This window comes from Dromaius novaehollandiae, chromosome 1 (assembly GCF_036370855.1).
Source record: "Dromaius novaehollandiae isolate bDroNov1 chromosome 1, bDroNov1.hap1, whole genome shotgun sequence".
NCBI lineage: Eukaryota > Metazoa > Chordata > Aves > Casuariiformes > Dromaiidae > Dromaius > Dromaius novaehollandiae.
In genome coordinates, this window is record NC_088098.1 from 219,025,218 (window position 1) to 219,052,332 (window position 27,115).

At 66.7% G+C, this 27,115-nt stretch overlaps 4 protein-coding genes across 8 annotated transcripts in view; 1 reads left to right on the plus strand and 3 right to left on the minus strand.

Moving 5' to 3' along the window:
- ILK (integrin linked kinase) overlaps positions 1-7,221 on the plus strand; it is a 79,704-nt gene extending 72,483 nt beyond the window's left edge. For 2 of the 4 annotated variants that reach the window (XM_064505345.1, XM_064505343.1), the window contains exons 2-13: positions 1,812-1,911; positions 3,324-3,489; positions 3,865-3,960; positions 4,128-4,224; positions 4,339-4,422; positions 4,682-4,767; positions 5,093-5,202; positions 5,439-5,566; positions 5,809-5,930; positions 6,016-6,115; positions 6,201-6,331; positions 6,532-7,221. In XM_064505345.1, the coding sequence (XP_064361415.1) occupies positions 1,823-1,911; positions 3,324-3,489; positions 3,865-3,960; positions 4,128-4,224; positions 4,339-4,422; positions 4,682-4,767; positions 5,093-5,202; positions 5,439-5,566; positions 5,809-5,930; positions 6,016-6,115; positions 6,201-6,331; positions 6,532-6,681 (1,359 nt within the window). In that variant the 5' untranslated portion in view covers positions 1,812-1,822 and the 3' untranslated portion in view covers positions 6,682-7,221. The remainder of the gene's footprint in view (positions 1-1,811; positions 1,912-3,323; positions 3,490-3,864; positions 3,961-4,127; positions 4,225-4,338; positions 4,423-4,681; positions 4,768-5,092; positions 5,203-5,438; positions 5,567-5,808; positions 5,931-6,015; positions 6,116-6,200; positions 6,332-6,531) is intronic. The other 2 variants (XM_064505346.1, XM_064505344.1) reach the window with 1 other exon arrangement.
- A 549-nt stretch (positions 7,222-7,770) lies between these two features.
- On the minus strand, positions 7,771-10,208 carry TAF10 (TATA-box binding protein associated factor 10). Its single transcript, XM_064505350.1, has 5 exons — positions 9,937-10,208; positions 9,049-9,206; positions 8,873-8,937; positions 8,611-8,725; positions 7,771-7,934 (listed from the first exon to the last, which is right to left on the minus strand). Exons 1-5 carry the CDS (start codon positions 10,133-10,135, stop codon positions 7,845-7,847), a joined length of 627 nt encoding a protein of 208 aa, XP_064361420.1. The 5' UTR covers positions 10,136-10,208; the 3' UTR covers positions 7,771-7,844.
- Positions 10,209-10,375: 167 nt separating this feature from the next.
- On the minus strand, positions 10,376-17,883 carry TPP1 (tripeptidyl peptidase 1). The gene is made up of 13 exons (XM_026117205.2): positions 17,810-17,883; positions 17,338-17,427; positions 17,129-17,268; positions 16,898-17,048; positions 16,137-16,258; positions 15,278-15,477; positions 14,850-15,048; positions 12,803-12,991; positions 12,390-12,462; positions 11,950-12,070; positions 11,594-11,752; positions 11,382-11,519; positions 10,376-10,655 (listed from the first exon to the last, which is right to left on the minus strand). Exons 1-13 carry the CDS (start codon positions 17,818-17,820, stop codon positions 10,515-10,517), a joined length of 1,734 nt encoding a protein of 577 aa, XP_025972990.2. The 5' UTR covers positions 17,821-17,883; the 3' UTR covers positions 10,376-10,514.
- Positions 17,884-22,306: 4,423 nt separating this feature from the next.
- Positions 22,307-27,115, minus strand: part of DCHS1 (dachsous cadherin-related 1) — a 52,762-nt gene continuing 47,953 nt past the window's right edge. For both annotated transcript variants that reach the window (XM_064505333.1, XM_064505332.1), the window contains exon 21: positions 22,307-27,086. In XM_064505333.1, the coding sequence (XP_064361403.1) occupies positions 24,469-27,086 (2,618 nt within the window). In that variant the 3' untranslated portion in view covers positions 22,307-24,468. The remainder of the gene's footprint in view (positions 27,087-27,115) is intronic.

Genomic DNA, 27,115 nt, shown 5'->3' on the forward strand with positions numbered 1-27,115 from the left:
GGGGCCGGGGCTGCGGGCTGCCTCGGGCAGAGCCCGGACGGGGCCGGGGCCGGGGCCGCGGTCGGTCCGGTTTGGGCCAGGGCTGGGCTGGGGCTGGTCCAGGCTGGGGCTGGGGTTTGCTGTGATCGGGGTTGGCCTGGGCTGGGGTCGGGGTCGGTCCGGGTCGGGGCTGGTCTGCGTTGGAGTCGGGGTCAGTCCGGGTCGGGGCTGGGGTCCGGGCTGGGGGGGGGTCGGGGTCGGTCTGCGTTGGGGTCAGCGTTGGTCCGGGCTGGGGTCGGGGTCAGTCTGCGTTGGGGTCCAGGCTGGGGTCGGGGTCAGTCTGCGTTGGGGTCCAGGCTGGGGTCGGGGTCAGGCCGGGTCATGGTCGGGGTCAGGCCGTGTTGGGGTCCAGGCTGGGGTTGGGTCAGGGTCAGTCTGTGTTGAGGTTGGGCAGATCCAGGCTGGAGCTGGTGTTTGTCCGAGCCGGGGTCGGGGTTGGTCCTGGTTAGGACAGGACACGGCTGCGGTAGGACAGGCCTGGACTGGGAAGGGCAGGGGATGGGGCTGGGGTTGGACCAGGCCTGGATCGTGCAGCTGGGGCTAGCTGGGGCCCACGGCTGGGCTGAGCCTGCGGCGCGTGGGGCAGGATGGGGCTGGGGCTGCACCGGAAGGGATCAGCAAGGGCTGGGGGCCTGCAGATCTGGGACCCCGTGGCTGCTCCTGGATCCCGTGAAAGGCCGTGGGTCAGGGGTGCCCGGGGAAGATGAGGGACTGCTGTGGGGCTCTGGGCCGGGCAGGCCCTGCGCGGTGTCAGGACTAAGCACTCGTGGCCAGCAGGCAGGGGCTTGCTCACTGCTCTGCACCGGTCGAGCCTTTCCGGGGTCCGGGCCGTGGGACTGGTGTGCCAGGTCCCTCACCCCGCCTGGCAGGCCGCCTCGAGCCCGCGGTTTGCGGGGGGACTTGTCCTGCCTGGGTGCCGGCTGCCCACGCGGGGACAGGGAGCGCGACAGGGTCCGGCCCATGCGTGCAGACCGGGTCAGGGCTTGGGGGCAGCAGCCGGGCAAGCGCCAGGCCCTGCAGGGAGCCTCGGGAATGCCGGGTTTAAGTGCCCGCGGGTTTGCTCCTGGGCAGGGTCCTGGGTGTTGTGACCCCGTAGTGCAGCTCACCCCTGGGGAGCCGCAAGTCCCGGTGAGGCCAGTGTTGCGGAGGGGTGAAAAACGACACCAGGACACACGGCTCTTTGCCTAGCTCCGAGATGGGATGTCCAGTGGTTGGAGCTGAGAGAGGCAAAGCCTGTGGATCTCTGGGCTCCCAGTTTCTTGAGTTTGATCCTGTGCAAAGTTCAGCCCAGCCTGGGCCAGAGTGAAGGGGCAGGAGAGGCTGTGAAGCCATCAAGTCCCGTTGGATGGTGCTGGACCTCCTCCAGCTCTGCCCCCCAGGCTTGCTGCCATCCCGGGAAAAGTGGAGCTCGGGGCCGGCTGGGCCCGCAGATAAGGCTGTGGGTGCTGACCCCGCTTCCTGCGAGCTGAGGCAGGCACCCGTGATGTTTTAGTCAGCCATGAACTTCCGTTTCTGCTGCACGAGTCCAGCCTGTCCCCGGCCTCCGTCGGTCGCCAGCAGACGTTCCCGAGGGCTGCCCGGGAGACGGGACTTGAGGCTCCTGGCCTGGCTCCCCGGGGAGACGCTCCAGCTGAGGGACTGCCGGAGGCAAAGGGACCGTGGGAGGCAGCCCGGGTCCTGGGGCCAGGTGCCGGGGAGGGGGACAGAGGCAGGGAGCGTGTGCCCTCCTCCGCAGCCGGGCCCCACGTCCTCCAGCACGTTCCCCTCCGCAGCAGGAGCCGCGATGGATGACATCTTCACGCAGTGCCGGGAGGGCAACGCCGTGGCCGTGCGCCTCTGGCTGGACAACACCGAGAACGACCTCAACCAGGGGTGAGCAGGACGGGACCGGCCCCGGCCCGGGGCCCGACGGGACTGTGGCTGTGCCACGGGCCCCGGCCCAGCGCCTCAGCCCCTTTCCGCTGCGCTCCCTGTCCCGGGAAGGGGGTGGGATTCGGCTCCTCCCAGCCGGGGCAGGAAGTTACAGCATCACTGAGGCATGAGGGCTGCACATCCCTTCGGCCGCTTCCTCGCCGCTCCGCAGCACGGAGACGCGTCCCAGCCTCGGAGCCGGCCTGGGGGTGCCCGTGGGAGCTCCCCCGTCCCCGAGGTGCCTCGTGTGACTCTGCTCCCTCCTTCCGCCGAGCTGGGAGCACAGCAGCTGCCACGCAGCGGGAGCAGAGCCGGGTCTGAAGCGAGCGGTGGGCCCCAGCCCCAGGGCCGGCAGCTCTGCGGAGCGCTCGCCCCTGCTGACCTGTTCCCTGCGCCTGTGCTCGGCACCCCGGACGTCTCCTTCCCCCCCAGCAGCTCCTCCTGCGCCGGGAGCTGCCTCGGGCTCCCGCGGTTCAGCTTGCTGTGCACAGGCCTTTCTGGAGTGACAAAGCCCAGGCCGGACGCAGGGTTTAGGGCAGCCGTCCCGGCACCCGCGGGCAGGCGGGGTCCTGCCCTGCATACTGAGGGTCCCCCTTTTCCCAGGCCGTGGCAGTTTATTTGCTGAACTCGGTCTGGGAGAAGGGACCTTTCTTGGGCCCTTAGCCATTTCTTCCAGGCCCTCGTGGAGGATCCCAGGCACACAGAGCTCCTCCGCTCCCAGATGGCACAGCTGAGGGACCGGGGGGGGCAGCTGGGACCCACCAGGGCCTTTGGGTCCTGGGTGTCCATGCCGGGCTGTGCGGGGCCTGGCTGCCCGGCCTGACTGCGGGGACGGTGGGGCAGCGGAGGGGCACCATGGGGGGCACAGGCAGGTCTGCAGTGCCTGGGATCGGCACCTGAAAAGAGCCGGGACGCAGCGCAGGCCCCCGCCTGCCAGGCCGTAGTCTCCTTTTAAGGCCTGGCCGGTCTCCTCCTCCCTTACTTGGCCAGGCAGCGCTGCGAGCAGGACGGGGGGAGGGGATCTGAGCTCCTGCCAGCACCTCTGCGATCCAGCCCTGGAGAAGATGGGATTTGGCCGGGGCCTCCGGGGCCCTCCCGGGGATGGGAGAGCGCTGGAGAGTGCTCGGCCCGTCCTGCTCGTCTCCGCAGACCGCGTGCGGCCTCTCTGGGTGACGAGCCGGGCGCTCCTGGCCCCACGCTGGCCACCCGCCTCGCTGCAGGGCTCTTGGCCCTGCCTCTCCCTCCCTGCCTGGGCCCGGGCCCGGGGGGGGGATGCGGCACCGGGGTCCCGCTCCCGCTGCTGCCGCCCGGTCCTCAGCGCTGGGCGGCAGGTCGAAGCGGCTCAGCAGAGCTGTCCCTGCCCGTCTCTCCAGGGACGACCACGGCTTCAGCCCCCTGCACTGGGCCTGCCGCGAGGGCCGTTCCAACGTGGTCGACATGCTCATCATGCGGGGAGCGCGCATTAACGTCATGAACCGGGGCGACGACACCCCGCTGCACCTTGCTGCCAGCCACGGCCACCGCGACATCGTGCAGAAGGTATCAGCGCTGAGCTGCCTCCCTCGACTAACACCTTGCCGCGTGTTCACGGCCCTTCGGGCATCCCAGCCCCATACCAGACCGGGGGCTCTGGGCAGCGGTCTGACCTGCTCTTCCCAGGACTCAGTCGCTCCCCTGCTCTCTGCTGACTCCTGCCAGCTCCCTCGTTGGGTGCTTACTGCATCTTGCCTGGAGGCCTGAGCACCCCTCCGCCCCCAAAAGTCCCTATCCAGCATCAGCTCCCTCCCAGCAGCAAACCTTGCCGGGAGCGAGGCAGCCCGTGCGCTGGTGCTGGTGCGCCTGTCCTGTCCCAGGGCGAGGTGCTGGGGTGGAAGGGGACCTGCCCTCGATTCATGGCGACTGTCCTGCCTCCAGCTGATCCAGTTCAAAGCGGACATCAACGCAGTGAACGAGCACGGGAACACCCCCCTGCACTATGCCTGCTTCTGGGGACATGACCAGGTGGCAGAGGTGAGCAGAAGCCCTGTCACGGACACGAGCCCTGGGAGAGGGAGCTGGCGGAGGGGAATATGGGGGGGGAGGTGGAGGGAGGGCAAGGCGGGAGGCTGGGTGTGCTCGGAAGTGGCTGAGAAGAGGACAGCAAGCTCTGCAAAGAGCCTCGCTTTCTCCTCCCCCAGGACCTCGTGAGCAACGGGGCCTTGGTCAGCATTGCTAGCAAATACGGTGAGACACCCATTGACAAAGCCAAGACGCCCCTGCGAGAAGTCTTGAAAGGTAGGAGGGTCTTCCTCTGGCCCCGCTGCTTGCCTCCAGCTCCTGCTGCAGCCCGCCTGTCAGCATCAGCGAGCTCGCTGTCCTTGCGCTGTCAAACCCTCTGTCCTTCTCCAGAGCGTGCTGAAAAGCTGGGCCAGAGCCTGACCAAGATCCCGTACAAGGATACCTTCTGGAAGGGCACAACCCGCACACGTCCCCGTAAGGACAGAGCCTTTGCTGACGGGGTACATTGCCCGGAGGGGAGGAGCACGGCTCGCCTCCGTGGCAGGGCAGACTTCTGGTGAGGGGGCAGCAGTTTGCACTGCAAATGGCTCATTTTGGAAGTGGGAAGCTCCTGGTAAGAGTGGGGTGCCCCACTGGCACTCCGCCCTCTGTGCTCTCAGGGGACATTAGGAGGAAGGTCCCACTCCACTAAGGAGCTCCCACAGGCTCTTTCCATCTCTTCCTCTTGTTACAGGAAATGGGACGCTCAACAAACTTGCTGGAATAGACTTCAAACAGCTGAGCTTGGGCCAGAAACTCAACGAGAACCAGTCGGGAGAGGTGTGTAGGCCTGCTTGTCTCTGAGATAAGATAGCTGCACTCCCGCAGACCCCAGCTCTGCCCAGCACCTGGCTGACTGCAGAACTAAGGCACAACTGCTTGGTGGGTTTCCACGTCCAAGCGTGGGGCCAGCCCACACAGAGCAGGCACCTGTCCAGCACCGAAATGCCGTTGTTTGCTCCAGTGCTTTGTCACAGCTGTTCCACACAGCTGCGGACAGGTCCTGTGGGCTTCACAGGCCCCACAGCCCTGCACGTGGGGCTGGGAGGTGCTTGGGAGCTGCACGGCCCGTCCGCAGTGACTAACTCCACTCGTCTCCCTGCAGTTGTGGAAGGGGCGCTGGCAAGGCAACGACATCGTCATCAAAATGCTGAAAATCCGAGACTGGACAACTCGGAAGAGCCGAGACTTCAACGAGGAATACCCAAAGCTCCGGTGAGCACTGGCATCCCGTCCCCGGGCAGCCAGGGCTCTCGAGGGTGGGGGTATCTCCGGAGGGGGTGTAAGATGGACGGGAGACAGCCAAGGCTGCAGGGGTGGGTGCTAGTGCCCCAGAGAACAGCGTCCGGGGCACAGGAGGACGCCCCAGGCGGGTACTATAACGTGCCGGGCGGGAGGTGAGGGCCTGTGGGCAGCACCCACCGTTCTCAGGGTTGTCGTTTCTCTTGCAGTATCTTCTCACATCCCAACGTGCTACCAGTGCTGGGGGCTTGCCAGTCCCCCCCTGCGCCCCACCCCATCGTCATCAGCCACTGGATGCCCTATGGCTCCCTCTACAATGTGCTACATGAGGGGACAAGTGAGTGCTGGTGGGGGTGACGGAGCTGGGGGCAGAGGTTTGTGTCTCCACCCTTGGGAAGTTACTTCTCCAAGATTTGGGGCGGTGGGGGCCCTCTGGCTGCAATAACCAGGCTAGCCCTGCATTAAGCTTGGGCTCCAGTCCCCGTGCCTACACCAGCACCCCCCTCTCCACACACACTTCCTACAAGCGACACGGCACCCCCTTCTCTCCCTGTCCTCGTGCCCCCTCCCTCCCTGCAGACTTTGTGGTGGACCAGATGCAGGCAGTGAAGTTTGCCTTGGACATTGCGCGGGGCATGGCCTTCCTGCACACGCTGGAGCCCCTCATTCCACGCCACCACCTCAACAGCCGCAGCATCATGGTGAGTGGCAGCACTGCTTGGCCCAGCCCTTCCTCCTGCAGACTGGGACAGGACAGGCTCCCTCTGACCACCCCTCTCTCCCCAGATCGACGAGGACATGACAGCACGGATCAGCATGGCCGACGTCAAGTTCTCCTTCCAGTGCCCAGGGAGGATGTATGCACCCGCCTGGGTAGCACCAGAAGGTGAGCTGCAGGCAGCCACGACCCTCCTCCTTGCCCCGTCCTTGTCCCCAGCCCTCTTCAGTTCCCCATGCTGGATTCCCTGCAGCCTTGCAGAAGAAACCGGAGGAAATCAACAGGCGCTCGGCTGACATGTGGAGCTTCGCGGTGCTGCTGTGGGAGCTGGTGACCCGGGAGGTGCCGTTTGCAGACTTGTCCAACATGGAGATAGGCATGAAGGTGAGGAGCGGACTGGGGAAACCACCGTCCAAACCAGATCAGCCAGGACGCAACTGGGTTTACAGCAGCCTGCAGGGAGGGGAGGCCAGGCCCAAGGATACCACACCCACCCTAACTCCTTCCAGAGGTACCTGCTGTGCCTTTCACTACAGGGCTGTCTCCAGATTTCTGATACCGCTCAACTTTTCCTTTGCTCCCAGGTGGCACTGGAGGGGCTACGTCCAACTATCCCGCCGGGCATATCCCCCCACATCTGCAAGCTGATGAAGATCTGCATGAATGAGGACCCCGCCAAGCGCCCAAAGTTTGACATGATTGTGCCCATCCTGGAGAAGATGCAGGAGAAGTAGAGAGGGAGGTGCCTCCCAGCCGCCCGCTGCTGCCATGCTTCCCTCCCCACCGCCCCCAAGTGCCTTCTTAACCCCAGAGCCAAGGGGGAGCAGGGAACGCCCCCTCACCCTGAGCCAGCTGCGGACACACGGTACAGACAACGCTGCCTTCTCTGGAGCTGCCCTGCAGGCTTCAGGCCCTGTAGCGCCAAACCTACGGCAGCACCTCCATCCTCCCTGGCAGCCACGGGCACAGACTGAGCAGGGAGCCTGGCCCAGGACACTGCGCACGGCTGGGCTCCGCGAGCCGTGAGGCTGGGGCTGGGCTGTGGAGCCATCCCACCCTCCTCATCCCCAGGCGCCGAGCAGCTCGCCCCCTCGACAGCCTCACGTTAGACAAGTCCCCGTCCTTGTGCCCTTCCCTACTTAGGGGCGGCGGGGTGAGGTTTGCCTGTTTGCGCCCAGCACCACCCCAGCTTTGCGCTTCACTTCTTATCGTTTCCATCCAGACCACGTGGAAAAGCCGCCAGCATCTGAAATAAACATTTGTTATGAAAACTGGCTGCTGGTGGCGGGGTGTGTACTTGCACAGAGCGTTGTCCACAAAGGGGCAAGGCCGATGCGAGGGCTGCTCAGAACGCAGAGCCTCAGGCTCAGGATCTTCGCCTGTGCCAAAACTCCTCCAGTCACTGGGGGCAAGGAAAGCAGCTGGGGCGAATAGCACCGTATCTTTGGAAAGAAGGGCCCAAGTTACATCTATGGTAGTAGCTGTGCAGGGACCAGAGCGTTCCTCTGGAAAAACAGCAGGTACGCTTGGGAGGAAGAGCTGCAGAAGAGGGTTGGGCAGGTCTGTTGCCACTTCACCTCCTTTCCTTCAGCTTCCTGGGGCAGGGCTGAGCTCCCCAGAACCAGTGAAAGCTGTAACTAAAATCCACTGGTTGTGAGCACTACAACACACCTCTCTCTGCACTGGGCTTTCAAAGGCATAGGACCAACTTTCGTTTATGTAGCAAAAACAGAGGCCTTTGCAAGCCTGCTGACATATTTTACTCATGGCAAGCAAGGCATTAGCACATCAGCTGGAGACAAGTTACCTCCGCACAAAATAAATAAATAAAACCTACCCCACTGTTTAATGGCACAGAAACAACTCTACAAAAGTTCCCAGAGACATCCCTCAGTCTTTATGTGAAGTAATGCGGCTTTTTCACATTGATGCCATATTCTGCAAGTGCCGGTGTCAGGTCCTCCATAGTCAGCGTGTATTTTTTATCCTGCAGGGACAGGGGGTACAGTCAGTTACAGCAACGACAATCTAAAGTGGTGGGATTTCCTCAGAAACCTCGTGGGTTTAATTTTTTTCCTCTATAAGTTGTGGTGACCTGCACATCCACGATTCCCAGAATCAGCTGCAGATCAGTGTCTTGGGCATTGACCAGTCCTTAAGTACGAAGCATTTCATTTGCTCTCTGCCCTCAGCTGCTCAACAAGCACAGAACCGCACTGAGTGTTACTCAAAGCTATAAATTACATCTCTGTCATAAAGCTGCTGAACCACAAATAGATGGTGACTGGGAGAATTCCCAGAAACTGCTTCTACACATTTACTGCCTGTTTATATTTTTCTTTAAGCATCAAGAGGATGCAGGGCTACATGGCCCCTAGTCTAATCAAGGGCAGCGACTCAAACATTCCTGTGAAGCCGTCAAGGCATAGTCCATGAACTCCACTGTCCGTTTCTTTCTCTCACTAGTATCCCTTTTCCACTGGCAGAGCCTTAGCTTATTAGCAAGGGTGTCAGGCAGCCGTTCAAGAGCCTTTCAGCAGCACAATAGATTTAAGACTTTCTACAACACACATCCCTCCATCCAGTCTCAGCAAGTTCAACTTGCTGCAGCCCCAGGGGAGAACACCTTCCCCACCGGAGCAGCAGCTCCACCGGCTTCTCACCTTGCTCTTGTTGCGGGAGCTGCCAGAGGCCGTTCCCTTCATCTTGCAGTGCTGCAGCGCATCATTGGCAATGTCGGAAATAAACTTCTGCGCAGCCAGAGAGATCAGACGAATGCTGCCCAGCAGAGAAAGACAAGGGATAACTTCAGACAGAAAGCACTGAGCACCAGTGGGGTTAAAACAGTATTTCTTGGGGCCCCAAGCTATCAGACCCTGTACAGGCTCCTCGAAGCCATGCCCTGCTGTACTAGCTGTCACTTACATGCGCGGATCAGAAGCTTCAAAGCCTGCTCTGTTCAGGTAATAGCCTGTGACAGCATCTGGGATCTGCAGAAGCAAAAAAGTGAGAGAAACTCTGTTTCCTTGTTGTGGCTTGCAGGGAACAAAGATGCCCCTTGTCACCAGCACATGAGGCTGCCCACCGCTCCATCCCGTTACCGTAGGCGTGTAATCCTCCAGCTGCATGAGAAAGTCCACCAGCGGCGTCGTGGAAACCACCGGCTTCACGTCCCCGTTGGCTGCGCTGGGAGGCACGTAGACCCCGTTGGACATAGCCCCTTCGGAGGGAGCTGCGGCCACGGCAGCAGAGACGGGCACTGCAGGCACAGGGCATCCCGTGGGCAGCTGTCCCCAGCGGCAGCCCTCAGCCCTGCCCGGCTCTCAGGGCCGCTTCCTTCCCACGACCCCGATCACCGAGGCGGCCCTGTCCCCATAGGCGCCCCGCCATCACGCGGATGGACACGCTCGTGGGCCTCACACCTGGGGGGGAACCTGTTCTCCAGGCCCCCCATGTTCATGGGCCCCACACCTGGGGGGGACCCCAGCACACAGGGCCTTGTTCTTCAGGCCCCCCATGTTCATGGGCCCCACACCTGGGGGGTGCCCAGCACACAGGGCCTTGTTCTTCAGGCCCCCCCACGCTCACAGGCCCCACGCCTGGGGAGTGCCCAGCAGATACGGGTCCGTCCTCCAGGCCCCCTCATGCTCACAGCCCCCATACCTGGGGGGTGCCCAGCCCATAGGACCCTTTCCTCCAGGCCCCCCCACGCTCATGGCCCCCATACCTGGGGGGTGCCCAGCCCATAAGGCCCTGTCCCTCGGGCCCCCCCATGCTCACGGCCCCCATACCGGGGGGGACACCAGCACGCAGGGCCCTGCACCCTGAAGCCCCAACCCCAGGACACCCCGGTGCTCGCCGGGCCCTGCGCCCCGATGCCCTGCGCCCCTGGCCCCAACCCCCGGACACCGCGTGCCCCAAGCTCCAGCCCCGGCCCTGCAACGCTGGGCACCGCCATGGACCCGGACCGCCCCCCCCCGCCCGCTCACCGGCGCCCCTCCCGCCCGCCGCGCCGCCCTCAGCCCCCCGCGCCGCGCCGCCCGCCGCGCCCGGCGGAGCCCCAGGGACGCCGCTGCCGCCGGCCGCCGGGCTCGGCTTATTGTCGGCGGCGGGCGCGGGGGCGGGCGCGGGCGGCGCCGGGGCCGCGGGGGCCGCGGGCGCGGGGTCTGGCTCGGCGCTGCCGCTCATCCGCCCGCCGCGCTGCGCCGCGCCGCGCCGCCAGGCGCCTCCGCCCCGCCCCCCCGGCGGCGCCTGCGCCTGCGCCTGCGCCGCCGCGCCGCGCCCATTGGCCCCGCCGCCCGCCAGCCCGCCGCGCGCCGCCCGCCATTGGCCCCGCCGCCCGCCAGCCCGCCGCGCGCCGCCCGCCATTGGCCGCCGCGGCTCCGCCCCGCCCCCCGGCGACGCCGCGCAGCACAAACGGAAGTGGACTCGGGCCGCGCCGGGCCTTTATTGCCGCCGCCGCCGCCGCCGCGGCGCCCCGCGACGAACAGGCGCGGGCGGTGCCGCCCGGGGCCCCGGCTCGGGCCCGGTCCCGGAAGCGGCAGGGCCCGGTGCGCGGCGCCTCCCGTCAGGGCGCCAGGAGGGCGCGCAGGAGCCGCGGGAAGTTGGGGGTGCCCCAGCCGGTGACGGGGTCCCAGGCGGGGCCGGCGCAGAAGCCCTGTCCCTGCACGGTGCCGTCCAGGCAGGAGAGGTGGCAGCCCTGCGTCACCTGCGGGGACAGGCCTCAGCGCGGCGCTCTGCCACCGGGCCCCGGGAGGGCACGGGGATCCCCGGGCTGCACCCCAGCAGGGCATAGGACCTCCGTGACCCACACCCAGGAGGGCACGGGGACCCCTGGGGTGGCCCCCGGGAGGGCACGGGGACCCCACGACCCACACCCCAGCAGGGCACGGGGACCCCCAGGCTGCACCCCAGCAGGGAAGGGGGCCTCTATGACCCACACCTGGGAGGGCAAGAGGACCCCCCGACCCCCACCCGGGAGGGCACGGGGACCCCACGACCCACACCCGGGAGGGCATGGGGACCCCCTGCAACCTGCGCTGCAAGGAGGGATCGGGGACCCGCTCTGCTACCCCCACCCAGGGTGGGCATGGAGACCCCTGGGCCACCCCCCCGGAGGGCTTGGACAAGTCCCTCCCTGACGGGAACAGGACCCTCCCATAGCCCAAACCCCAGGGCAGGCCCAGGGGACCCCGCAGGAAGGCAGCGCAGTCGCCCCCCAGAACACCCCCCCGCGGAGCAGCTGGGCCCCCCATGCCCACGTCCCCCAGGCAGGCAGCGTGACACCCTCCCCCAGCAGGACGGGGGTCCCTGCCCTGCCCCAGGAACAGCCTCAAACAGGAGACCCGGGAGTCCCGCACTGAACAACCCCGTGCCAGGGCAGCCGGGGGGGAGCCCCCACCCCGCGGCAGCCCCAACCCTCGGCCCAGCTCACATCATAGAAGGCAGCGCTGTGTCCCTGCTCCTGCAGCTGGTAGAGCACGGGGTTGAGGAAGCCCAGCGGCGAGAGCCCTTGCTGCAGGCGCCGCTCGTTGATGAGAGCCACCATGCCGCCGACCACCGGTGTGGAGGCCTGTGGAAATCACCAGCACGTCAGCGCCAGCGCAGCACAGCCATCGTGCGCCAGCACAGGGGCGTGCTCCTTACCGACGTCCCCGAAACCCAGGGCAGGGGGATGCGGTTGGTCACCACCCAGTAGTTGTCGGAAAGAGCGGACAGGTCGGGGTAGGCACGGCCGCTGCTGTTGTAGTAGGAACTGGGAGGCAGCTTCGAGGCCCGGCTCAGGAAATGCCTCACCGCGGCAGCCTGGAAGGAAGCACCGAGGAAAAGCGCGATGCCTGCGGCAGGGCCCCGGTCCTGCGCTCCCGCTTCCCCTGACCCCCCGCCCAGCCCTGGAGCTGCTTATGCCAAGCACAGTCCCAGCACCAGCTCCTGCCCCGTCCTGTGCGAGCCGGTGACCCCAGCCAGGAGCCCCGGGTTCAGCAGGGCAGATGCAGCCTCACCTGGTAATCGGGCATGGGGAAAACGTTGCTGAAGCCCCCGCCACTGATGTAGTCCGTCACCTCCGCAGTAATCAGGAAGGGGTTCTTGAAGGACGTGCCCCCTACAGCGGTCACGTAGGGGCTGTGGGGACAGGAGCGGGGCATGACTGCCCAAGGCCTCCGCTCCGCCCGCGCACACCCCAAGCCCCCCTCCCCTGCTCCCCACCCCCGCGAAGACGTGCAGCCCCCCAGGTCTCGAAGTCTGGGAGCCTCCTCCAGCCTTGTCAGTGCTGCCAGCCCTCAGGAGTCACCGCACACGGCTCAAACCCAGCTCGAGGCATCAGCCCAGCCTGCGCCAGGGGTCGAAGCACAAGCAGCAGCGTCCAGGCAGCTACGGCAGCCAGGTCTGTGCAGAGCCCAGCGCCTTCCGCAGGGGCCCAGGCCCACCTCCCCCCAGTTACCTTGAGGCTGGAAAGCTGGGCCGGAAAGTGTGGTTCCCACCGGGCACCCTTCTGCAGCCAGCACCCTCATCACCTGCCAGCGGAGACGGGGGTTATTTGGCAGTGTCTGAGCCGTCCCTCTTCCACCACACGCCTCCAGGCGCGACCCGGAGCAAGAGGAGGGGCTCTGCACTGCCGAGCTAGGACTCCCACAGGGGCCTTGGCTGGGAGGCAGAGCCCAGAAGCTCTCAGCTGCAGTGGAAATACCAGGACCAACCCAGGGCGGGGTCAACCCTGGCCAGCAGCAGCAGAAGCGTGCCCTGCTCCTGCTAATTCCAGAGGAAAACTTTCCGGGACCAAGATTGCCTTCTTGCTGTGCACTTGTTCAATGTCCAGCCCAGAGGTTCCCCTGCTGCTGGGGCCCTCGGACACACCTGAGGCAAAGAGTATAGTCAGGCCCCGGGCAGCCGCCTTCATGAACTCCACGTTCACCCGCTGCAGGTAGGCCAGCGACAGGCTGTCCTCATCATCCCCGTAGCTCACCGAGTGCACCCAGGGCAGCGACGACATGTTGCTGAGCAGCAGCAGCCAGGCCAGAAAAGGCTCCTGGCTCTCATGCCTCCCTGCAGAGAGAGAAGGGCGGCAGGCTCAGCTCCTCCTGGGACACGGAGCCCTGGAAGAGCGGGGCTGAGGGTAGCAAAGCGGGGACGGCATGCCCCGGAAGCACCGCTAACGCCAGAAGGAGCCGGAGGTCCTGCTGGCTCCTGTCCTCCCTGCAGCAAGCACAGCCACAGCACAGCTCATTGGGAGCTTCCCCGCGGGCTCCAGCTGGCAGCACGGCTGATCTCGGGGATTGCCTCACATCTGGAGCAGCGTCCAGGTCTCAGCTCCCCAGTACAAAGGAGATGTGGAGCTGCTGGAGTGAGTCCAGTGAAGGGCTGCTGAGATGATGAAGGGACTGGAGCATCTCCCGTGTGAGGAGAGGCTGAGAGCGCTGGGACTGTTCAGCCTGCAGAAGAGAAGGCTGAGGGGGATCTTATCAGTGTGTGTAAATACCTGATGGGGTGGGGGAGTGCAAAGGAGACAGAGCCAGACTCTTCTCAGCGGTGCCCAGTGACAGGACAAGGGCAGTGGGCACAAACTGAAACACAGGAAGCTCCACCTGAACATGAGGAAAAACTCTAGGGTGAGGGTGACTGAGCACTGGAACAGGCTGCCCAGAGAGGTTGAGTCTCCATCCTTGGAGATATTCATAAGCCATCTGGACGCAGTCCTGGGCAGGACTGAACTCCAGCTCTGCCAGGGGCCCTAGTCAAAGGGTTGCCCCGAACCTCAGAGCAGGGGATTTACTTTGATTCACCACTTTTCTGAGCATCTGTTGCAGACCCTTGCCATCCAGGCAGCGGTGCAGCATCTGCAACCCCTTCCTGAGGCCCTGAACACCCCGGTGTCTGCGCCCACCGCGAGCAGAGCTCTCCAGGGCACTGCCCGTGGGGACGCCTGTCCCGTCCCTTCCCCTTGCTGAGGGGAGCGCAGGTTCCCTGCAAATGGCAGCTCTTGCTTGTTTTCACACTGAGCTGCCGCTTGCCCTCGTGCTGCCCCTCCCCGGGGCTTGGCCAGGTCTCTCCGACGTGCCCCCGCGTTGCCTGGGGTCTGCCTAACCCACCTGATCTCTGCCTGCCTGCAGATGTTGCTCGGGCATTTCCCACCTCCTCTGCCTCTCTTGCACATCCAGGAGGTGGAAGCTGTGTGTGCACTGCTTGCCTTCCAAAACAATGAAAATGGAGCTGGTAGTCCTAAATGTGATCTGTCTTCTGGCCAGCCAGCTCTGATCTGGGATACATCACCCTCTGTCCCACAGCACGGCAGCCACTACTATGCAGTCCGGTTTGCGGTGTAGTTTCCCCAGATTGCCTTACTCTCCTTTATCTAACCTGGCAAATTCATGGGCAAGAGACCAGCTTCAACTCCACAGAAAGAGGAGGGAAAAAAAAGAAAGGAGACAACCTTGCTGTGATCCCTCTCCATGAAAAGGTGAAAAGGAAGCAGATTGGGATAACTGCTTTATACCGTGTAATCAAGCTGTGGAACTCCTTGCTGCGGGATACTGTGGATGCCGAAAGTTCACATGGGTGCAGAAAGCAGCTACAGCAATCGATGGAGGATGTATCCCCAGCTATCAGAAAATGGCATCAGCTCCCGCTCTGGAAGCCTACAGGGTACATGCCCTTGGCAGCCGGGAAAGCATTCCAGGATGGGCCACAGCCAACCTGCCATTCACAAACACCTCTCCAGCCATCCACCTCTGGTTCTTATCAGAGTCAGACAGACTCAGTACATCCACTTTTATGCTCCCGTCAGAGAGCAAGTGTCCCCCTAAGCTGCAGGCAGATGTGTCAGTGCTACAGTGTCAAGGAAGGGGAGCGCAAAAGGGGTCACGGGCAGAGCAGACCAGACCAACACCGGAGGAGGGATCAGTACCTGCGTTGCTGAAGACCCACGTGGAGATGTTGGCTCCTGTGCTCATGATGTATTCCACATCCAGACTGGCCTCCAGCCCAGCCTTGCCCCAGCCCTGGTGCCCAACCACCTGGTCAACCCGAGAGCGGTGGCCAAAGCTGCTGCCAAAGAGCTGCATAAACTCGGCCACATCCGCCTGGTGGAAATACTGCTCCAGGAACTGGGGGGACAAGGAACGGAGAGTGAGCATTTGTTCTCCTGACTCCTGAAGGCTGGCCCAGCGTGGCTCTGCGAAACGCCAGCCAACCCTGTGCTCCCACCAGCTGCTGACTCTCCCCACAGCTGTCCCGGCGCTAACGGAGCAGGCACCAAAGTGCCGGAGAAGCACCACCGTGCAGAATTCCCCTGGCCTACGACCCGTGGGCCTGGGCAGGGCTGTACGCAGTTACCTGGGCACAGGCCTGGCTGTTGTTTGGCAGTAACCCAACGTCTCCTCCTGTCATGTTGTATCTTTTGCGAATGACGGAGGGTGTCACGCCCAGATGGAAACCCATCCTCCCTCCGTGGTGCTGCCCTGGCTCCGTTTCCTTCTTGGCCCAGGCTCTGCTGACCACCTTCCTCTCGGCAGGGAACCGGTGCAGACCCCCCACTGGTGTGGAAGCAAACAGGACAAGAAGCAGACGTTAGGGCGCAAAGCTTTGGCCAGGTACTAGTATAGCCGCTCTGCTTCCTTGTCACAGCCCTCCCTCGGCCTGCACACTTCAGAGCACTGGCCTGCAGCAGGTTTGGGTGAGCACATCCCCTGCGGCAGCTGACCCCAGAGCCGAGCGGAAGGCAGGGAGCTGCTCCCTTTGGGCTCCTCACCAATCCTCACACGTGTTGCCTGCCTACATATCTCAATCTCCCCACGGCCAGGCCATTATCGCCAGGCTGGCACCCTACACTCGCTTGGTGGAACGGCCATGGGGCCCCTGGTTTCCTCACCGAGGCATCTGCATGTCCCCAGAGGCTTCGCTCAGGCTGCACCTGAACACCCGGTGCCTCTCACCCCATCATCCAGGCCTGAGAGCACCACTAAGAAACACTTACTTGGGACACTGTGTAAATCCTGTGCACAGACAAAGCTCTTCAGATGGGCCCGGAGACAGCCAGCACCACGGCTGGAGAGTCTGCCCTCCTGCAGTCCACGCTGTCCTCTGGGGCCCCGGGACAGGCCAGTCCGGGCTGGCCAGTGCTCAACCTGCCACCCGCAGCAGAGGCTGACAGCTCTTATTCTAGACTGCCCCGATCCCCCCACGTGGGTCGTACCAAAGTCAAGGTGCTCAGCCAGCTCCTCGGGGATGGTGTAGGGGAGTGGGGAGCGCACGACGCTGCGCCGGCCTTTCACGTAGCGGTGGAACTCGGCCCCTGGCAGGAGACGCTCGGCCGTGCTGCAACACGGGGACGGCGTCAGCGTGGGGCGTTCGGGACGTCAGGGCTCCGGGGCAGAGCCTGCGCAGCGTGTCCAGGCCTGGCAGCTGGGCCAGCAACGTGCCCGTACTCCGCACTGCCTCCCACACCCCTTTCACCCGTTTGCTGCTGGGAAGAGGCAGGGATGAGCTCCGCTTCCCGCCAGCACAGCTCTCGTAAAGCAAAGAGCATCGTCAATACCCGACCAACTCCCATCAGGGCCAGGCTCCGCAAAACCGAACCCGAGCATTCGTGCTGCAGGGTCGCCCACAACCCTCTCCCCAGTGCCCCAGTGGGTGCTGAGGGGCTCCAAAAGAAGGAAGGAGGAGGTGCACGGCTGGGCCCAGCACCTCACGCACACAGACAGCCTGTGCTCAGCATGCGAGAGCACCAGGCTGCAGCTCCCCAGCAGCTGGAACCAGGGACGTGTGAAGCCGGCTCTCGGCTGCAGGGTCCTTGCTGCTCAGACAGAAGCCAGGCTCAGCCCTCCGCGCCCCAGCCTGCGTTGCAGGATCCCGCGGATGAGGCTGCCCCGCAGGCAGCCGCAGGGCCCGGCTTCTCCCGTCCTTGTGGCGATGGCGCGGCCGCCACAGCAGGGCCCGGCCCTGCCCGGGGCTCACCTCGCGGGCATGTGGCACTCCAGGAAATCAAGGGTGCTGACGCTCCTGCAGCTCCCCACGCCGTGGCCCTGCAGCCACTTCAGCACAGCCGTGAGCGTGGCTGGGGACGGCCGGATGAGGTCCCGCAGCTGCTCCAGGGACAGGTACCTGCCTGCGGGGCACAAAGGCGGCCGTGAGCGCCCTGCGCGCGGGGCCTGGCAGGATGGGCAGGGCGCGGCGCATGGCCGGTACCGTAGCGCGGCGAGCGGGGATCCGAGACGGCGTCGACCAGCCGGGCGAGGCGCTCCCTGCCTGGCTGCCGCAGGGCAAGGGTCAGCTGCACGTCGTGGCCTGGGTCGACGCGGCCGGTGGCGGCCCAGCCGGGGGGGACCCTGGGAGAGGCTGTGAGCTGCGAGCTGGCAGCACCGGCACCGTCCCGCCCCCCCGCCCACGGCACCTACCGGAACGGCTGATCCCCCTCCAGGGCCAGGCCCGCGGCGCAGCTCCGGGCAGCCGCGCACAGCAGCAGCACGGCCAGGATCCCCCCGCACCTGCGCGTCAGGGGGTCAGGGGGGAGCAGACACCGCGCACACCAGGCGACACCCGCCACGCCGGGAGGAACGGGGCGCTGCCGGGCCCCCCTCCCCACCGCCCCGGGCTGGGCCACCCCATCTGCCCCCGGGGACCCTCTGCCCTGGGCCAGGCCGGGCCGCCCCCCCGAGACCCTCTGTCCTGGACCTGGCCCGGCCGCGCCCCCGGGCTCCGCTACCCCGGGCCGCCCCGTCCCAGACGCCCTTCCCCGGGGGCTCCGTTATCCCCCGGGCCGGACCAGGCCACCCTACCGACCCCCGCTACCCTCGGCCGGGCAGCGCCTCACGCCCAACGCCGGCCCAGCCCCCGCCGCCCCGGGCCGCGCCCCCGCCGCCCCGTTACCCCCGCGCCATCCCGCCGCCGTCACGTGCGGGGGCGCCTGAACCCCGTCACGTGACGAGCCCGCCGCCGCGGTCACGTGCGGGGGAGCCCGAGCCCGGTCACGTGACGAGCCCGCCGCCGCGGTCACGTGGCGGAGGAGGGCGGGGGGCGGGGCCCATCGCGGCGGGTTGGAGGTGGCCGGGCGGGGGGGGAGGCTCTGCCCCCGCCGGTGCTGGACCCGGCCTCGTGCTCGTGCCGGCCGCGGCGGCGTTAGCAGGCGTGCTCGTACCGTGGCTCCGGGAGCTCCCGGTGCTTCCTGCTGCTGCGGAGCCCAAGTCAGGGAGGGAAGGACGAGGAGGAAACCGCCTGCCTGGCCCGGGCTGCCATGTCTGCCACGGCAGAGCCGCGGCTGCGGCGGGAGGGGGCCCGGAAGCAGCGCCGGGCCTTGCTGGGGAAGTGGGCCGGTGCTGGACTGCTGCAGCGAAGGCGGAGGTCGCTGCCGGGAAAGGCCAGGGCCGGAGCAGCGCCTCGCGCCCCGCCGTGCAGCCGGAGGTGGTGGCCGTGCCTGCTGCGGGCCTTCAGCCCGGCTCCCGCTGGGTGAGGGGAGCTGGCCGGGAGACCTGGCGGGGCACAGCTGGCTTCTGCCCTGCTCGCAGAGCTGCGGCTGCCATCTCGCTGACCCCGGGACCGCAGCCCGCGCTCCCCGGCCCCCCCAGCCCCTGTCGGGTCTCCGAGGCGCATCCCGTGGGCTCCTCCTCCCCTGCGCCGCGGCAGCTCCCCTGTCCTCCAGGAACCCCCGCCCCGTTCCCCTCCCTTGCGGGACGCCAGCGCTCCCGTTCGGGTGCTGCCCGTAGCGTGCGCGTCTGCGCAGAGCCCCAGGGCATTTCTGCTCCCCGCAATTGGAAGCACGTGTGGCCGCGCAGAGTTTCCATGCGTGCGGCGCTCTGGGGTTTGCAGCAGCTGGAGCTGGTTGCCCGCCCGAAGCTGCGCAGTGGAGCTCTGCGGGGCCGGGGGGACGCGCGGGGGGGACGCGCGGGGGGACGGCGGCCCGGGAACGCAGCGGAGGGGCTGGCGCGCAGGGCAGGGGGGCGCAGGGCTGTCCTGCAGCGGGGGAGACCCAGCACGGCCAAGAGGAAAGACCCGGCACACCCTCACCCCCGTCTGAACCTCGTCCCTCCGCCGTGCCGGTGGGAAGAGCTTCCTGCCGCGCTGTGGGAAGGCTGGAGCCATGCGGCAGCAGCTGCCTGTCAGGCTGGAAGTCACCCTGTCCTGAGGCACGTGGGTGGTCCCACAGCGGGGCTCTGCCCAGCTGCTGGCCCGCACGCTGCCGTCCCCGACGCACGGTGCTCGCTGCTCCGCTGGCCTCATCGCGTCCCGGTCCCACCACCCCCTGGGCCCGCCGTCGCCCGGGCCCGCGGCTGCCTCGCCGCGACGCGGTGCCCCCGCCGGGCCCCGTCTCCGCACGCGCCGACCCAGCGGCTGCAGCTGCGAGCCGAGGGGCCTCGCTGCCGCTCCGCCACGACGCGCGGGCCGGGCGCTGGGCAGGGCTGCAGAGCTGCAGCCCACCCACTGGTCCAGCTGGTTACAGCTTTGGGCAGGATTTTAAGTGGGATGAGATTTGCAGGAGATTATTTACTGGATCTGTCTGGCCAGCAAAGATTAGGGTGCTCTGACAGAGCTAATTACTCTAACAAGCATCTGCTGTCAGTCTGCTGGGCTGGAGCAGAGAGTAGGAGCATCTCGTGGCGTTGTCAGGGCGTCCTGGGTGGAGCGGGACCGCCGAGTCCAGGGCCCTGCACGCCCCGGGCTTCCCTGGGTGCTGCTCCCGCGGACGAGGCAAGCGTGCCCAGCACCTCCGCATCCCTTCTGGGCAGCCGGCACTGCCCGGGCTCAGGTCACGCCGGGGGAGAGCGGTGCCAGCAAGGGCCTTTCTGCTGGCCCCAGACCCTCCTGCTGCTGGTCAGGACGTGCTGCCCGCGCTGAGCCAAGCGGAGATGGATGGTATCGGTTGTGTTATGCTGTGAAGGAGCACAGAGGAACCGTGGCGGGTTGATGGGAGCAGCTCTCGGAGCACCCCACGGGTGGAGGAGCTGCTGCCTTGGGGTGCGGGACACCACGGGACGCAGCGCAGAGCGTTTGGGGATCGTACAAGACTTATCATGGGCTGCCCAGGGGAGGAACTGCCGAGTGTGTCTGTCCATGGTGTCCTGTGTGGCTGGCCACGTGCATGCATGTGCGTGTGGATTGCACGCGTGTGCGTAGTGCCCGCCGGGAATACACGCCCAGCCACGCTGCTGCTGGAGCCGGGGCCACAGAGCTGCGGCAGCCTCACGTCTGCTGGCTGCGGCGTTCAGCAGCCTCTAACAGAAGGGGCCTGCGTGGTGCAGCCATGCACGTGTGCGTGCGTGCGGCCGAGCCAGGGCCCTGCATGCAGCAGAGTGTGCAGTGCAGCAGAGTGTGTGCATGCAGCAGAGTGTGTGCATGCAGCAGAGTGTGTGCATGCAGCAGTGTGTGTGCAGCGCAGCAGTGTGTGTGCATGCAGCAGTGTGTGTGCATGCAGCAGTGTGTGTGCATGCAGCAGTGTGTGTGCAGCGCAGCAGTGTGTGTGCATGCAGCAGTGTGTGTGCAGCGCAGCAGTGTGTGTGCAGCACAGCAGTGTGTGTGCAGCGCAGCAGTGTGTGTGCAGCGCAGCAGTGTGTGTGCATGCAGCAGTGTGTGTGCATGCAGCAGTGTGTGTGCAGCGCAGCAGTGTGTGTGCATGCAGCAGTGTGTGTGCATGCAGCAGTGTGTGTGCAGCACAGCAGTGTGTGTGCATGCAGCAGTGTGTGTGCATGCAGCAGTGTGTGTGCAGCACAGCAGTGTGTGTGCATGCAGCAGTGTGTGTGCATGCAGCAGTGTGTGTGCATGCAGCAGTGTGTGTGCAGCGCAGCAGTGTGTGTGCATGCAGCAGTGTGTGTGCATGCAGCAGTGTGTGTGCAGCACAGCAGTACGTGTGCATGCAGCAGTGTGTGTGCAGCACAGCAGTGTGTGCGCATGCAGCAGTGTGTGTGCATGCAGCAGTGTGTGTGCAGCGCAGCAGTGTGTGTGCATGCAGCAGTGTGTGTGCATGCAGCAGTGTGTGTGCAGCGCAGCAGTGTGTGTGCAGCGCAGCAGTGTGTGTGCAGCACAGCAGTGTGTGTGCATGCAGCAGTGTGTGTGCATGCAGCAGTGTGTGTGCATGCAGCAGTGTGTGTGCAGCACAGCAGTGTGTGCGCATGCAGCAGTGTGTGTGCAGCGCAGCAGTGTGTGTGCATGCAGCAGTGTGTGTGCATGCAGCAGTGTGTGTGCATGCAGCAGTGTGTGTGCAGCACAGCAGTGTGTGTGCAGCGCAGCAGTGTGTGTGCATGCAGCAGTGTGTGTGCATGCAGCAGTGTGTGTGCAGCACAGCAGTGTGTGTGCATGCAGCAGTGTGTGTGCATGCAGTAGTGTGTGTGCAGCACAGCAGTGTGTGTGCATGCAGCAGTGTGTGTGCATGCAGCAGTGTGTGTGCAGCACAGCAGTGTGTGTGCATGCAGCAGTGTGTGTGCATGCAGCAGTGTGTGTGCATGCAGCAGTGTGTGTGCAGCACAGCAGTGTGTGTGCATGCAGCAGTGTGTGTGCAGCGCAGCAGTGTGTGTGCATGCAGCAGTGTGTGTGCAGCACAGCAGTACGTGTGCATGCAGCAGTGTGTGTGCAGCACAGCAGTGTGTGTGCATGCAGCAGTGTGTGTGCATGCAGCAGTGTGTGTGCAGCACAGCAGTACGTGTGCATGCAGCAGTGTGTGTGCAGCACAGCAGTGTGTGTGCATGCAGCAGTGTGTGTGCATGCAGCAGTGTGTGTGCAGCACAGCAGTACGTGTGCATGCAGCAGTGTGTGTGCAGCGCAGCAGTGTGTGTGCATGCAGCAGTGTGTGTGCATGCAGCAGTGTGTGTGCATGCAGCAGTGTGTGTGCAGCACAGCAGTGTGTGTGCAGCGCAGCAGTGTGTGTGCAGCGCAGCAGTGTGTGTGCAGCGCAGCAGTGTGTGTGCATGCAGCAGTGTGTGTGCATGCAGCAGTGTGTGTGCATGCAGCAGTGTGTGTGCAGCACAGCAGTGTGTGTGCATGCAGCAGTGTGTGTGCATGCAGCAGTGTGTGTGCAGCAGTGTGTGTGCATGCAGCAGTGTGTGTGCAGCGCAGCCCATGCAGCTGCCCCACGTGCCACCGGAGGAGTCAGGGCGCCCGGGCTGGCCCAGCCGCGCTGTGCTCCGGCTCGTCACGTCCTGCACTGTGCTGGCAGCTGGAACACCCACCCTCGCACGGCAGCCGGATGCGTTGCCGAGGCCGGGGACAGGCAGGCCCGGCCGGGCAGCAGGGCTGCCGCGAGGGCCAAACGCGGCCCCGGCCGCAGCAGGGCCCAGCCCTCCCACCCAGGGCAGGTCCGGACCCCGCCTGGGGGCCTGGGGGCAGAGGGCGTCTGGCGCTGGCGTGGCGCAAGCCCCCCCGGCAGCGACGATGCTCGTCTCTGTACAAACAAGTGTGGTTTATTAAGGCATTTCTTTGAGAGGTTGGCACTTGGGTCCAGGCCGTGCTGGAGCAGCCCGGCGCGCAGCCGGCGAGCAGCGCCCAATACATGCAGCTCAGCGAGACACGATACAAAAGGTACAAAGTAGAAAACGGGAATCGTAGTACAACGTGTAAAAATAAATAACTGGAGGCTTGGCTCCCGGCCGGGCCGCAGCCCCTGCCCCAGCGCGGGGCCGCCGCGTGTCCGACCCTGCGACGGCGCTCGTGGGGACGGTCCCCCACTGCACGGGGACAGAGTCGCGCGGCTGTGGGTCCACGCAGGGCTGGGCCGGAGCGGTGCTGCGCCGCCGTCCCCGGGGCTGGCTCGGCCGCCCGGGCCCCCTCTCCTCTGCGCAGGCGCGGGCTGGCCGCGGCCCCACGCCGTGCAGGGGGGCCCTGCAGACCCCCGGTGCCACCGTCGCTCCCCCAGACCCTGTCCCGCAGCGCTGCCCTGCACCCGGCGGCTCCCACGGCCGCCGGCACCGCAGGACCAGCCATGGTCCCCACGGCCCGGGGACAGCCACAGTGAGGGGACACTGGTGGCACAAGGACAGTTGTGGTGAGGGGATGGTCGTGGTGAGGGGACGCCAGCAGCACGGGGGCCGCCGTGGCAAGGGGACAGTCACGGTGAGGGGACAGCCACGGCACGGGGATGCCCATGGCAGGGGGACGCCCATGGCCCAGGCTGGGCTGTGGCTGTGCCGTGCACGTGCAGCGGTTCGGGGCTGAGATGCCGACAGAGATGGAGCCGAGATGGCTCCGAGCTGGGAACAACAGAGGGGAGTGGGCAAAAGTGGTGGGTTTTGGCTGCCGTGATGAAACGTGGGGCTGGGCTGCAGCCTTGGTGCTGAGAGGCTTCGGTGAAGCTGGGGGAAAGGGGTGCGAGAGGAAGGCAATGCCCAAACCCGGCAGCCCCCAGCCCGGGGCCGCGCAGGAGCCCGGCGCTGCCGCACACTGCTGCCGGCTGCGGGGCCAGCGGCCGCGAGGCTCCTGCGCAGGCGGTGCTGCCGCGGGGACGGGGACCGGCCCAGGGGAAGCGCAGCTCCATCCCGCGCTCATGACGTGACGGAGCAACGTGCAGCAGCAGCACCCGGATGTCCCCAGCCTGTCCAGGTGGCATCGCCCCAATGCCCCCCGCCCGCCTGGGTGGGATCGCCCGGACACCCCCAGCCCGCCCATGTGCCCGGGCAGCATCGCCCACCGTCCCCAGCCAGCTGGCATCCCGGGCAGCGTCACGCCAGTGCCCCCAGCCAGCCCGCGGCTGGGACGGGCGCCCAGCCGACGGGAACGGGAACGGGAACGGGAAAGGGGCTCCTGCGCAGGGCCGGCCCCCACCTCCCAACCCCGGCCCTGAAGAGCGGGCCGCCCCGGGAGGGAGATCCCTTATGGGGGGGGGGGCACACACAGTGCTGGGAGGTGGAAGGGCTCGGAGGATCCCAGCGGATCCCTCCCTGCTCTCCCAGCCAAGGCGAGGCAAGCAGCCAGCGGACACCCCTCCTCTGCCCCGTGTCAGGAGGTGGGATCAGCCATCCAGGGCCCCACAGCAGCGGGGCAGGCTGCCGCGGCGGTGCCCTCCAGGCAGCACATCCCTGCCCGGGCATCGCTCCCCAGCCCGCAGGCCCCCGCGGGGACGGGGACGGGGACGGGTCCCGGGCAGCAGGGAGGGCCCAGCCTCCTGCCGCACGCCGGGGCGGGAGCCGGGGAGGAGCAGGGTCGGCAGGGCCGGCACATCCCGCCGCTCCCGGCCTCTCCGAGCAGAGTACCGTGACGCGAAGTCGCCCCGTTGCCGATCGGGGCACCGTGAGCAGTACAAGGAACCGCGGCCTCGGGGTGCTGGCGCGAGGATCAGCAGTCCACAGGGCACCAGAACCAGCACCAGATCCGCCAGCCCACGGGGAGCGATGGGAACCAGCAGCCCCGGAGGACACAGGAACCGGGGACCCTGCGGGCCGGGCAGGGTGCTGGGACAGCGGGACCAGCATCCCTGCGGAGCAGCATCCCTGCGGAGCAGCATCCCTGCAGAGCAGCATCCGTGGGACCAGCATCCCTGCGGAGCAGCCCGGGCCCTGCCCTGCTCCCAGCCCCGCGGCCCCGGGGCGGGGGAGTCCGCGGGGCCCAGGCTAAATCCTGAGCTCAGCCTCCTCGGGGGGCTCCAGCGAGTGCTCGGCACTGATGGCGGAGGTGGAGGGCCCCTGCGAGATGCCGAAGGGCGAGACCACGGGGGAGCGGGCGGCCAGCGGGGACAGCGAGGGGGAGAAGCTGGGCGACATGGCGGAGGACGAGAGGGAGCCCTCGTGGCTGATGGGCGAGCGTCGCAGGGAGGACGGGTGCGGGAAGGTCCTGCCCGCCGGCGGCTTGGGAGGCACGGACTTGGCACCCGGGTGGGCCACCGAGGTGATGAGGGGCGGGGGGTCAATGCGGGGCTTGGGCTCCGCCTTGGGCTTGGCCGGGAAGGGCTTGCGCAGGGAGCTCTCATCCTTGAGGCGGGCGATCTCCGTGAAGACGCTGGCCAGCGGCTGGAACTGGGGGCACCAGTTCAGCAGGTAATCCCAGTTGTAGCTGCCGCGGAGCTCCTCGTCGCCGGCCACGATGGCGGTGAGCGAGCCCTCCACGCAGGGCTTGCCGTCCTCGGGGAAGGCGTAGTCCTGGGGCTGGGAGGCGACGCCGAGGCCGCAGCGCACGCCCAGGAAGGCGCTGCCCCCGCCGTCCTCGCGGTACAGCTGCGGCGGCTGCCCCGGCAGCAGCAGCCCCGAGCCCTTCTTGCTCTTGAACCACTGGGCGCTCTCCAGCGCGGCCGGCTCGCAGGAGACGTCGGAGAGCTGGTCGGCGTCTTGCTGGATGCCGGAGTCGGGGCCGCGGGCGGAGATGTGCTCCTGCATGGAGGCCGTGATGCTGGCCACGCGCGGGTACTCGTTGATCATCCGGATCTCGTCGTCCTCGGCGGCCTCGGCGGAGCCCCGGCCGCTGGAGTGCGAGGGGTCCAGGGAGCCGCCGCGCGTGTAGGGCCCCGCCGGCTCGCCGCCGTAGCCCGGCAGGGCCTGGTGGTAGATGTGCTCGGCCCCGGGCAGCGCCGGCTCCTCGCGGCCCAGCTTCTGCAGGGAGCCGCTCCGCGCGCGGCCCAGCGGCCCCTCCGCCTCCGCCTTCTCGCGGCCGCGGCGGTGGCGGGAGCGGACCAGCGCCAGCACGATGGCCACGGCCGCCAGCACCACCACGACGCCCAGCGAGGCCGCCACGGCCACCACCAGCAGCAGGTTGAGGTCCGGGGCCAGGCCGAAGGAGGTGTGCGTGACGTCGACGGTGACGCGCGCGGAGGCCGAGCGGGAGGCGGGCAGGGGGCTGCGCGCCTGCACCTCCAGGCTCATCTCCCGCGGCTCCCTCTTGGCGCGCCCGGCCCCGGCCTGGGGCTGGCTGTCCACGCGCAGGTAGACGGTGCCCGTGGTCTGGTTGACGGCGAAGTAAGGCGAGGGCTTGGCGAGGGAGTACAGCACGACGCCGTCGGCCCCCTCGTCCTCGTCTGTGGCCAGCACCCGCCCGATGCTCTGTCCCTTGCGGGCCCCCTCGGGGACCTCGAAGCTGAAGGAGGGGCTGAGGAAGATGGGGTCGTACTCGTCCTCCCCCGTCACCAGGACCCGCACGGTCACGGTGGCGGAGGCGTTGCCGGCGTCGGTGGCCCTGACCAGCAGCTGGAAGGCCTTGGCCCGCTCGTAGTCGAAGGTGAGGCGTGAGCGCAGCTCCCCGGAGCTGCTGTTGACGGCGAACGCGTCGCGGCCCTCCGCCACGCCGGGGTCCCCCGCCGGCTGCTCCAGCACCGCGTACCGCAGCTCCCCAAAGACGCCGGTGTCCGCGTCCACGGCACGCAGCGTGGTGACCAGCGTGCCGGGCGGCAGGTTCTCCCGCAAGCTGGCACTCAGCAGCTCCACGGGGAAGTAGGGCTTGTTGTCGTTGACGTCCTTCACCTCGATGGCGACGGGCACCAGCGCGAAGTGCCCGCCCGGCACGTCCGCGGCCTGCACCACGAGGGCGTGCAGCGCCTGCGCCTCTCGGTCCAGGGGCCGCGCCAGGCACAGGGCCCCCGTGCTCTCGTGCAGGTGGAAGACGCCGTGCGGGTCGCCCGAGCTGATGGTGTAGCGCACGCGGCCGCGGGGGCCCGAGTCGGCGTCCTGGGCCGCCACGCGCAGCAGCTCCGTGCCGGGCGGCGCGCTCTCGCTCACCGCCGCGCGGTACTCGGCGCGGGCGAACACGGGCGGGTTGTCGTTGACGTCCCGCACGGCGATGAGCACCGGCACCGTGGCGCTGCGCTGCGGCAGGCCCCGGTCGGAGGCCGCCACGGTGAGGTTGTAGAGCGGGACGGCCTCGAAGTCCAGGGGCTCCACGAGCACCAGGGCCCCCTGCGTGCGGAGCTGCCCCCCCACCCAGGCCACCCGGCTCTCCACCTGGAAGGCGTTGCCGCCGTTGCCGCTGACGATGGTGTAGTCGAAGCCCGCGTTCTCCCGGGAGAGGTCGGCGTCGCCCGCCTCCAGCGTCAGCACGGTGGTCCCCGGGCGCAGGTCCTCGGGGACGCTGGCGTTGTAGCGCGGCGCCTCGAAGCTGGGGCTGTGGTCGTTCACGTCCAGCACCTGCAGCTGCACCGTGGCCCAGGCCGAGAGGCTGGGCGAGCCGCGGTCTCGGGCCTCCACCACCAGGTCCAAGGTGGGCCGGCTGGCCTCGAACTCCACCCGCCGGACGGTGAACAGGGTCCCTGCGGGGGCACAGAGCCGGGTCAGCGTG